This window comes from Hyperolius riggenbachi, chromosome 9, assembly GCF_040937935.1.
Source record: "Hyperolius riggenbachi isolate aHypRig1 chromosome 9, aHypRig1.pri, whole genome shotgun sequence".
NCBI lineage: Eukaryota > Metazoa > Chordata > Amphibia > Anura > Hyperoliidae > Hyperolius > Hyperolius riggenbachi.
In genome coordinates, this window is record NC_090654.1 from 218,709,303 (window position 1) to 218,721,522 (window position 12,220).

The following is a 12,220-nucleotide window of genomic DNA, read 5'->3' on the forward strand; positions in this document are numbered from 1 at the left end:
GTAGGTACAGGGTAAAGAGATGGCACAATGTTCCGACTTAAAAACAGATTCAGGCTAAGAACGAACCTACAGTCCCTATGTCGTTCGTTAACTGGGGACTACCTGTATTGTACTTCTTGAATTGAAGAGAAATATAAAAAACTGTATTGTGTGTCCCTACCTCAGTCTTTCAGAATAGGAGTAAAAATGTACTTATATTGATATCTGAATTAATTTGTGATTAAAATAACATACAGTTTCTGACTTACCTAAATCTCCTTGACAGATATCCGTCCTGTTTGCTCCTCCAATTATAAACTGGGGATTTTCACATATTTCCTGCAATAGAAATGAAAAACGTGAATGCATGTTTTGCCGATGTAAAACTGTAGTAATTAAAATAGCTATAAAGACAAGTTATACAATTATATGAATACATACATATTACATGAATAAATGCATATTAGCTAAATGTTGGATGTTAGCAAATCATTAGTGCAGATTCAAGTATTGTTTTTACATAATTTGTCTGTTAAAGAGAATCTGTAAGGAAAAAAAGTGCCCCTAGCACTGGCTCCCCCCGAAAATCCGCTAACAAGCATGTAGTAGCATCTGCAGAACATGGTGATATTTACATTTAGGATCCTGAGCCATCGCAGTACAGTGCTCCTGATCGGGCTCTGTTATTTCCACCAGGGTCCAAGGGAGAAGATCGTACTGTGCCTGGTAACTATTGCCATCTGCTGCGGTTTGGGGTCCCAGTGCTGGATCTGTGCTGCACAGGAGGAAGGGGGGGGGGGGGTATCATTTGGATCCGGAGGCTTCCCCCTCCTGAGGTAATAAGTACCCACAAGGGTTTTTTCTTACAGGTCCTCTTTAAAGCTACAACAGAGGAAGCTAAATGCAGAGTTCAAACTTCACTAATCATGAAACAAATGAGACTAAAATCTCATTGCTATTGAACATATTCTTGCATACTGAGAGGTCTACTGTTATTTATTGCCTTCCTCTTCATGGAAAATATCACATGTGATTGGGTAATCTAAGAATGTAAGTCCATATTCTGGTCTCTTATATACAGGACAGGAACAGAAATGCGCAACACACAAAGCAGTAGGTAAAGGCAGTATACCTTAAAGACTCATCCAAAAAGACATTACAATAACTGACACATTTCAGGACACAAGAGTCTTAGTTATAGCTTAACATAAACAAAAAAAATTTACATTTACAAAAACTCCTCCCTCCTGGGACTGAACCCGCACCTAAGAGGGTGGTGCTCAATCAAGTCCACAGGGTGGTGCGCAAAGTTCGGCTAGGAGTTAGCAATACAATATTAAAAGCAATGCAGGCTCAAGATAAAAGGTTAAAAGAATTGTTTAGAAATGGCTAGAATCACAGCTACATTGCTGACATAATGGGTATCTCTCCTTAGAAAAATGTTTGGGGGCAGATGTGTGCAGTGAAGTTGACATTGCCTCGAATGCTGACTTGTGCTTAAAATACTATTAAGAGTTCTGCAGACTCTGCAGGCTTTGGACACAGGAAAAGGTATTACAGGTACACTACATTTATTGTAAGGCTGACAGATGATCTTTTTTTATTCATTATGTATAGAGCTAAATCCCACTTTAAGCAACTGACTTTGTGCCAAAAGTCTCTAGCTTCTGTGGTCGTAGTGCTTGTATGGAGAGGGGATAGGGATGAATTGTAGTCTTTCATTGTATCACTTTGCTAAGGTGGATATAATTATACAAAAAGATAATAGATATTGGGGAATCCCACATGATTATCATGCAATGTATTTATACAATATATGTATCGCCACTAGTATATGTAGGATATGGGGGATATGAACATTTGATAATGAATTAGTTTGGGGTATGCGTTATTATAATATACATAATACTGTACATGTCAGGTTTTGCACTATGGGGGAGGGAGGGTGTAGCAATAGGGGATAGCGGGGTAATTGGCAATGGTGCACGTAGTGAGTAATGGCAATATGCTTTATGTAATTTTGCAAACAGGTTTATATACATTTCTGGAAGTAGCAGGAAATTGGTATGGATATCTGCATCTGTTTAATGATATTTGTATGGAATGTGGGGGGTATGTTTTATTTTAATGATTTATGTGTATTCTGAACTATGTAAACGGGACCGGTCCGGCCTCCCATGATGTCCCGCCTTCTATCTTACACCTAGAGGTGGGTTGGGAAGTATTGGGAGGAGGCGGGGTTATTGTGAATACATAATGCAATGGGGAGCGTGCGCACTCCAGCCCCTGATGAGTCACAAGCGTGACAAAACGCGTAGGGCGGAGCTTGGGGTACGCACGCAAACTGAACACGGAACCAGACGCGGCCTGGGCATGGGAGAGGTAGCACCCAAAGAAATCCTAATTTGTGGCAAACAAACAAACAAACAAACAAACAATGCACAGATCATTTAGGTGTGATAAGTAATGATGAAGTTATTGGGTATGAATGGAAATTTGAAATTTGCTCTGGTTTTTAAGGGGAACTTAACTTTTACCCGTCATACATTTTAATACATTGCTATGTAATGGAGCAATGGATTGTGAAAAAGCTTCAGTTTTTCAGCGTGTAGTGTGAAAGAGGCCACAGGGAAACATGGACACTGGACTGCACATCAGTTGTCCTTTTAGTTACAGCTGACAGCAACTGATAAAGTGTAAAACGACCCTTAGAGGTGAAGTGGTTAAGGCCCTGAACTAGTTTTTTATACTGTTGCTGTTTGGCATTCCACTTAAATAAATGAAGTACCAGTAGCAAGAAATGGATTCTGCTCTAAAGCAGCTTAACACCTAACAGACCTGATTCACTTGGTGGTGTTCCGTAGAGCTATCTATCTTTATTCATCCATGGTGAAATAATGTATTAATGAGGTATTAAGAGCGGCTTATGCAGAAGTTAACCTTTGGATAGTAATGTTTAACCTCAGTCACACATGAAACTTTAGCATCTAAACAGTCACATGGGGCATCCTGACATGCAATAAGGCTACTACTTGCATCCCAGTAGGATTCTTTGCACTATGACTGCCTCCTTCCCTTCAGAAATTCCCCCACAGCAGTTGGTAAGCCGATTACCAAAACCTGCTTTCAAGTCTGGAATTTGCTCATCCATTTTACACTTACTCAGCACTTCCTCAGTGTATTTATACATTCTATTCAGTTGATCTCATCCAACACTGACAGAGTCTCCAAGAAACTGGAAGGTTGTTCAGTTGGACTGATAAGAAAGTGCACTCCGGACAAGAGGATTACAAACAAATTGTACTGAAGTTTGAATTATCACTTTTTAATTTCTCTTGAAAGCTTTTTTGTTAAAAAATGAGATAGAATACACAAGTCTAAATATCACAAATAAGAGTGAGGAGGGCAGTGGTATAGTAACGTAACCAGTAAGAGTTTTTGTAAAGAAAGAGTTAAAGGACATCCGAGGTGACATGAAGGGATGGTCGCTGCATTCCGCAGAATTATAAATTCCGCGATTCCGGACGGAATTTGGTGATACCGGTTCCGAAGCGACGGAACAGAATTGCTATAGCCCTATTTCGGAATTTCCGCAGAACAAAACGGAATTCCGCGGAATTCAAATTTTTCCCCCCCTGACTGATTTCTGCCTAATAAGAAGTATTTCTACTCAATAGACTCCCCTCCTCACTCCCTCATCCCTCCTCCCGGAGGGAGGAGGGTCTCGTCTTCCAGGGAATTGTAGAATTTCAAAAGCCAGCTTACATACCTTGGCCGGGCATTGAGCCCAGGTCTTGGCCGGGAATTGAACCCAGGTCTAGTGCTCGGTAGGTAGCTCTCTTCACCACTATACCACCACCAACACTACATGCTGAAGCCAGCCTAGCATGTACAATTATGATATATCCAAGATAAAAATGAGCTTGCTTAGGGATTTGTAGGATTTTGAAAGCCAACTCACATACATTGGCCAGGCCCAGGATTTGAACCCAGGCCTACCGCTCTGTAGGCTGATATCCTAACCATTATACCACCTACACAACACACTACAATGCTACATGCTGAAGCCAGCCTAGCATGTACCATTGTGATATATCCAAGAGAAAAATGAGCTTTCTCTCTCTCTCTCTCTCTCTAGGACTTGATGCCATTGAACAGAATTTTCAGCTTAAAACCATCCCTAAGCAAGCTCATTTTTCTCTTGGATATATCATAATGGTACATGCTAGGCTGGCTTCAGCGTGTAGTGTTGGTGGTGGTATAGCGGTGAAGAGAGCTACCTACCAAGCACTAGACCTGGGTTCAATTCCTGGCCAAGTTATGTAAGCTGGCTTTTAAAATTCTACTATTCCCTGGAAGACGAGACCCTCCTCCCTCCAGGAGAGGGGAGAAAAAGGACTAAAGGAACAGTCAATAGGGTCTATGGGCTATCATATAGCATAAACAAGGTTCCATTTGCGATTATTTTAATTTTTCCACTGGAAGCCGGCGGAATTCTCATAGCGATGGAATTTAGCTCTGGTAGAAACCGCAAATTCCGGCGGAACGGAATTTGTTCGTTCTGATCATCCCTAGTGACATGTTACATAATGAGATAGACATGTGTATGTACAGTACCAAGCACACAAATAACTATGCTATGTTCCTTTTTTTTCTTTCTCTGGCTGAAAGAGTTAAAAATCAGGTATGCAAGTGACAATTTCTGTCCGGGTCAGGACCGGGTCGGACTATAACGCAGCCCTCACTGATAAGGAATTGCAGCCATACAGTACTTTCCAGAGAGTAAATGGCTTCTGAGAGTGGGAAAGAGATAAAAAGGTTAAATAGATGACTTTTGTGAGCATTATAGGCCACCGGAACCGGGAACTGTTAGATACTTTTGGCTGATCTATACGCACCATTGTAATTGCTGTTATGATAATGACATGATTATTACTCACAGATTTGGCTTCATTCTGTAGTTGATCAATGACTGATACCAAAATCGGAAATGAAAACTATTGCTTACTGAAATACGCTGTATGTACAAGAAGTTTTCCATTAAAAGTTTTATTGTTGAAAAAAAAAAGGTTAAATAGTTTGCAGATTTTAGCTCTCGCATACTTCAATGAATGTGCCATTGAAAAGAGGCCATGAAACAGTAAAAACTTAGAAAGTAAATTTAAATATATATTAAAACTGTGGAATGCCTTAAAAAAAGTCATTTTTAGAAGAAGGTTACATACAATTGTTTATCTCATTGGTTAATTTTAACCTTGGATGTCCTTTAAGAATCAACCCGAGAGAAGATAGTCTAGTTAAAAACTTGTCACCCGTGCATGTTTGTGGTTTTCTGCAAAACATGCACTCTTGGTGGTACTTGAGGACAGGGTTGGGAAGACCTGCTCTTAAGCACAGGTGTCAAACTCAAGGCCTACAAACCAAATGTGGTCCCCAAGCCATTTGATGTCACCCCCTACCCTGAGAGGTTCAGATGCATATCATTGTCCCAAAAAAGATCAATGCTATTTCAAACAGCATATTGCTGGTAAACTATAAGTGATGTCCTGACCCTAGAGTGTTGTGTTTTCTACATAAAGGACACCTGACCCAAGGCAAAGCTACCTATGGTAAGCACAGTGGTATGTTCATGTTGGATTCACTTACCTCTGTCTGTAGTCTGTTCCTCTCCTTGTTGCGCCCCATTTCTGCAATGATGTCTTGAAAAGTTTGCCTTTTAACTAAAGTCAGATTTTCACACTGGAAGAGGAAGGCTTTCTGCAATGTAACCCCCTATCATTCACCCTTTTCCTCTGCTTCAATGCCTCAATTACATCCCTTAAAGGAGTTGTCCGGCAAAAATGAAGAAAACAAGCGCTACTTACCGGGGCTTCCTCCAGCCCTAAGCTCCCAGCACGTCCCTCGCCGCTGCTCTCCCTGCAGCCGTTCGCTGGAGCTCCGACCCGGTCCCCGGCGATGACGTCAGAGCGACCTGGAGGTCGCTCTGTACTGCACCTGCGTGATCGGCGCTGTCAATCACCGCCACGTGGGTCGGAGTGGACTTTAAGAGGAGGGAATATTGGAGCAAGCCTGCCTCTTCCTTTCTGAAAATTTGACCAAAAGCGAAAATTTTACCAAAAGCCAAACTTTTCAAGGAGTGGCTACAGGGACCAGGACATTACAATGAGGAGAGGAACAGAAAAACCACAGAGGTATTTAGATCCCGTATCTCTGTGCTTAATCTCTGTGGAGGTTAAACATGTTATCATAAATCCCAAAATGTCCTAGAAGAGAAAAGTTAGGGTCCAAGGAAGACAGTTTAATAAAAGATGGGAAAGTGAATGTATATAAACACAAACTGGTATATGTTTTGCATAATGAGGCATTGTCAGCGGTGAAGGAGTAACATTTGTGTAGGCATATTAACACTAAACATCGAGGTAGGTATGCTAAATATACCCTTCAGAAAAATCTATCAAATCATCTGAGAATTAAAAGGTAGACTTGCAATCACAGCAGGAAATGCTCATTAACGCTACAGTGAAAGCTAGCTAGCTGTTGCTTCCCCCGTCACCATGGCGACGGGCACGATGACGTCACCGACGTCGTGACATCAGAGGGAGTCCCGATCCACCCCTCAGTGCTGCCTGGCACTGATTGGCCAGGCAGCGCATGGATCTCGGGGGGGCACCCTCTGATGCGACGGTTAGCGGCGAATCGGCGCGGGCAAAGTGCTAGCTGCGTGTATAAAAAACAATTATATGATTGCCTGGTGGGAAGGGGGGGGGGGGGGAGGAATCGGGGAAATAAAAAAATAAAAAATCATAATTTTTATTACAAAAAAACCCCCAAATAAATATTTAAAAAACAAAACAAAAAAACAAACAAACACCTCAGCAGCGATCAGAGCCCACCAACAGAAATCTCTGTTGGTGGGCAGAAAAGGGGGGGGCATCACTTGTGTACTGAGTTGTACGGCCCTGCAGCGAGCCCTTAAAGCTGCAGTGGCCTAATTTGTAAAAAATAGCATGGTCACTAGGGGGGTTTAGGTCTGTGATCCTTAAGGATCCTTAAATGGTTAATGTTGTTTATATCTGGTGCCCCTTTTTAGCTGGGGTCCTTATTATATGCACCTATTTGAGACTGTTCAGTAATTGTTAAATCTTAGCAATAAAATCACTTAAATCTTAAATCTCGACCCACAATGTCCTGCAGCTTAGACCCTCTATGTGACTGAGTTTGACTCCCTGTTCTTTAACTGGATGGTTTTGAAACTGGAGACAGCATTATGGCCATTTTCCAAATGTGACAAGTCAGCTGCAGCATATCTTGTAGCAGGGGGATTTTTCACAGCTGCCTAATATCTGAAGCTGTACGTGTGCCTGATATTAGCTTTAATGGTTAAACTTTCCTAGAGCATTAGTCTATCAAAACGACTTTTCCTTTTGGTATTTAAGATCAAATCTGATTAAGGGTTGGTGCACAGGAGAAGAGCTTTTTTGAGAGCTTTGTGATTTTAAAAGCTCCTGCTAATGTTATCCTATGTGTGTGTGCACACTGGAGCAATGTGATTTTGTAAAAATCCCCCATAGCATTGCATTTCCGAGAGCTTTTAAAATCTCTAGCATTTAAAAAGCTCCTGTAGTTTATCTGTTTTATAAAATGAACACCGAATGGTCAATCGGTGCTTTATGTACTCACTATCTATGCTTTGAATAAAATCTGCGGCACAATGCTGTGTGCATAACAACATACACAGCTAACAGTGTGTCTATTTTCAGTCACTGATGAAGCCTTCCCTTAGGGCATACATGTCAAACTCCGGCCCACGGACCAAATTTGGCCCTCAGAGCCATTACATTTGGCCCTCAAGTGATTTCCCCACTTTGCATTATGTATGGCCCACTCTAGACCACCGGGGAACCTATATTGGAGGTTTCCTTTACTTAGACCTCCTGCAGGAAGCTGCTTGTTTGTGCACCACCTGTCATTACCTCTCCTCTCTCCATTTAAAAGTACATTTGTCTTTATTGCGCTTGTGTCCGAAGTGTTGTCAACCTGATTGATGCACAATTGTTCACAAGAATGAAAGTTATTGTGCATGTGCATTGTGTACCTTTCATGTACGTTCAGCGCTCAAGGCAAAAAAAGGTAGCTCAATTCACAAAGCAGTTTTTCATGCAAAATCCTTCATTATCTCATGAAATATTTATATAACTCGCTAACTTATATAACTTGCTAATGCAACTCGCTAACAGTCCTTACACCCAATACTCTTACATGAGTGGAAGAAGCTAAAAGAAGCATTTCAGGGAAAGAGTATAACTGTTGTATCCAAGAAATATAACCCATTGGCAGGCAATTAGAGCTGTCAAACTACGCTTCAAATTAAAATACCCTAGAAGCATTTAAAGGGAAACTTAAGTGAACTGAAAAAAAAAGAGTTTTGCTTACCTTGGGCTTCTACCAGCGTCCTGCACCTGCACCATCCTGGAACGATCCTCTGGTCTCCTGCATGCGCAGTATGAGAAAATCTCATACTGTGCATGAGCAGGACTGTCACGGTCAGTTACCTGTCCCGACGTGGCGGCTGGTACACACGAATGCCGGCAGACATCCTGGCGGGGGTCGTCGGGGTCCCAGGAATGGGGGTCTGGCGTTCAGTGCCTATGTGCGTTGCGTGGCGCGGCGCAAGCGTTGGCGGCGAAGGCTGTCGACGTAGCGCGGCACGCGCGCGCGCATTTGGGGTCTGTCATGTGCATTTCCGGGTTGCGGGCGCGTTGCGCATGCGCGCGGGCGCGCTTGCGTGTGCGCGTGCGTGCGTGACGCGTCATGCCATTCGCGCCAAACGGCCTATTTCAGTCTGGAGAGTGCAAGCGACCAGTGCTGTAGTATTGCAGCTTGTTGTGTGTACTCCTGTGTGTGAACTTTGTTCTGCCCGTTAACCTCTTGGATGCTGATCCTGGCTTGTCTGACTGCCCGCTCCGTTGCCGACTATTGCTCCGTACGACTACCCGCTCTGTTGCCGACCACTGCTTGTCTGAGAACCTGTCCTGTTGCCGACCCTCTGCCTGTCCAAAGACCTGTCTTGTTGCCGACCTTCGCCGGTGGAACTAACCTCTCTGCTTGCCTCACTTACAGGTTCCTCGGATCACCAAGTCATTGCACCACCCGACTTGGTCCGCGGGAGTGCAACGTCGCTAACTTGGTCACGCGTTTCGGCGCCACGCCATCAGTGTCGCGAGCACTCCTGCCCCTTGTCTACTGGGAATCCCTGTTTCAACTCCAGGGTGAACAGTTGACTAGTTGCAAGGGTTGCTGCTCTCAGCTCAACGGTATCCTACTCTGGAGGTACGTCACAGAATACTACAGCCACAAAATGGATACGTCCTGAGTACCCTATGCAACCAGATGTCCACATTAACCGATGCTATTAAGGAGCTTCAAGCGGGACACCAACGACTTCAGGGACAACTCGACGCTATGACCAATGCGAATCCTGCTCCTATTCAGCAATTACCTGCCCCTGCTGTGGCTCAACCCGTCCCTGCATCAGCACCGGTCAATGTAACTCCAGCCCCTCTGACTTATGCCCCGGAACCCCGAGTGCCGATCCCGGAACGTTTTTCTGGAAACCGTGGCAAGTTCCGCGCTTTTCAACACTCTTGCCAACTATATTTTTCATTGCAACCTCGCACGTTTGCTTCAGAAGAAATTCAAGTGGGATTTATTGTCTCCCTGTTATCCGGAGAACCTCAGTCATGGGCTCATCAGCTAATGGATAAGAAGCATCCTTGTTTGAATTCTACTGCGGAACTCTTTACGGCCATGGCCCTGCTCTATGACGACCCACAACGCAGTGTAACGGCAGAAACAGCCTTGAGTAACCTACGACAGGGTAGACGTACGGTAGAGGAGTACACGTCAGAATTCCGCTGTTTGGCATCGGATACTGAGTGGAATGAGTCTGCATTACGTCACCAATATCGTTTGGGATTATCGGAAAGTCTTAAGGATGAACTGGCACGGGTTGGAGTACCTGCAACATTGGATGCGCTGATCATATCGGCCTTACAGATTGACCGGAGATTTCGGGAGAGACAGTTAGAAAGATCTACAGCAGGATCCTCACGGTCTTTCTTTGTTCCTACTTCAGCACCCCCTGTGACGTCCGCTTCACCTACTGTTGCTGCTTCTGCAGATCAGCCGGAACCCATGCAGTTAGGAGTCATCCGGTCAGCCTTAACCACCGAAGAAAGAGCACGAAGAAGACAAAATAACCTTTGTTTCTATTGCGGAGCCTCGGGACACTTTATCCAGTCATGTCCAGTCCGACCATTGGGTAAGGAATCTACTTATAAGACATCATATTCTACCTCGGTTACTTTCGAGAATAACCATTTTTCTATTCCCATCTTGTTACAGCTTCCAGGAAGAAACCTTAATATTACCGCTATAATTGATTCAGGAGCCTGCAGCTGCTTCATGGACATTTCATTTGCCACTCAACATCAAATCCCAATTCAATCCCGTAAGGAACCACTCCATATCCATTTGGCAGATGGATCATCGATCAGTTCTGGGCCTGTTACCTTGGAAACCACATTGATCAACACCTTCAGTCTGATGAATCATCGGGAGTTACTCAAGTTTGACCTAGTGGCCTCTCCTCTGTACCCTATTATTTTGGGTTTACCGTGGTTAAAAGCACATAACCCATTGATCAATTGGATTACTGGGGAAGTTCGTTTCTCTTCTCCTTACTGTGAAAATCATTGTATTAAGACAATCTGCAATTCCACTGGATCTCTACTGTGTATCTCACCTTTGCAGCAACTTATTCCGGAACAATATCACGATTTTTTGGATGTGTTTGACGAAAAAGGGGCTGATCTGCTACCTCCCCATCGTCCCTATGACTGTCCAATTGATTTGATTCCTGGGGCAGCTGTCCCGTTTGGCAAGATGTTTCCATTATCAGAGCCTGAACAGAAAGTGTTGAAACAGTATATTGAAGAAAACTTAAGAAAAGGATTTATCCAGCCATCAACCTCAACAGCAGGGGCAGGCATCTTCTTTGTGGAGAAAAAAGATAAAACACTTCGTCCGTGCATTGATTATAGAGAGCTTAATAAAGTCACCATTAAGAATCGCTACCCGTTACCATTGATTCCAGAGCTATTTCAAAAGCTACGTGAAGCCAAGATTTTTACAAAACTCGATCTGAGAGGGGCGTATAATTTGATAAGAATAAGAACAGGAGATGAATGGAAGACGGCTTTCAGGTCCCGATACGGACATTTTGAGTATCTAGTTATGCCCTTCGGCCTGTGCAACGCTCCGGCAACCTTCCAATATTTCATTAATGATGTGTTAAAGGATTTTCTGGATTGATTCATCATCGTTTATTTGGATGACATCCTAATCTTCTCTCCTTCCTTAGAAATACATCGTCATCAAGTTTCACAGGTCCTAGCACGACTTAGGATTCATCAACTTTATGTAAAAGCAGAAAAATGTCAGTTTGAACAGGAGTCGATTCAGTTTCTGGGGCTTATCATCTCTGCCAATGGCTTCATCATGGATCCTCAAAAGATTCAAGCTATTTTAGATTGGCCAGCTCCTACGAATAGAAAAGCGGTTCAGAGATTTATAGGATTCGCAAACTTTTACCGTAGATTTATCAGAAACTTTTCAGCCATAGTCCTACCAATTACACAACTCACTCAGCAACAGAAACCTTTCAAATGGACTGGAGAAGCTCAGGAAGCCTTTGATAAATTGAAACTTTACTTTACCTCTGCCCCGATACTCAAACATCCAGATCCAGCTTTACCTTTTGTCTTGGAAGTGGACGCATCCGAAACCGCAGTAGGGGCAGTACTTTCACAAAGGAGGGGTCCCAAAGTGTTGCTCCACCCAGTGGCATTTTATTCCCGGAAGTTGTCCCTGTCTGAGAAGAACTATGATGTGGGAGACAGGGAACTATTGGCCATTAAGGATGCTCTAGAAGAGTGGAGATACCTACTAGAGGGAGCAACTCACCCAATACTGATTTATACCGACCATCGGAATCTGGAGTACCTCAAGACCGCCAGACGTCTGAATCCTAGGCAAGCCAGATGGGCTCTTTTCTTTACTCGATTTACATTTCATATTACTTATCGACCCGGATCGAAGAACACTAAACCTGACGCTTTGTCACGAATGTTCCCTGATGATGAGGTCCAACCAGTTATGGATACAGTGTTGTCTAGCCAAA

At 43.4% G+C, this 12,220-nt stretch overlaps 1 protein-coding gene across 1 annotated transcript in view; it reads right to left on the reverse strand.

Annotated features, from left to right (window-relative positions):
• CAPN3 (calpain 3) overlaps nt 1-12,220 on the reverse strand; it is a 196,813-nt gene that overhangs the window by 129,408 nt on the left and 55,185 nt on the right. The window contains exon 2 of the mRNA XM_068254017.1: nt 249-318. Within this exon, the coding sequence (XP_068110118.1) occupies nt 249-318 (70 nt within the window). The remainder of the gene's footprint in view (nt 1-248; nt 319-12,220) is intronic.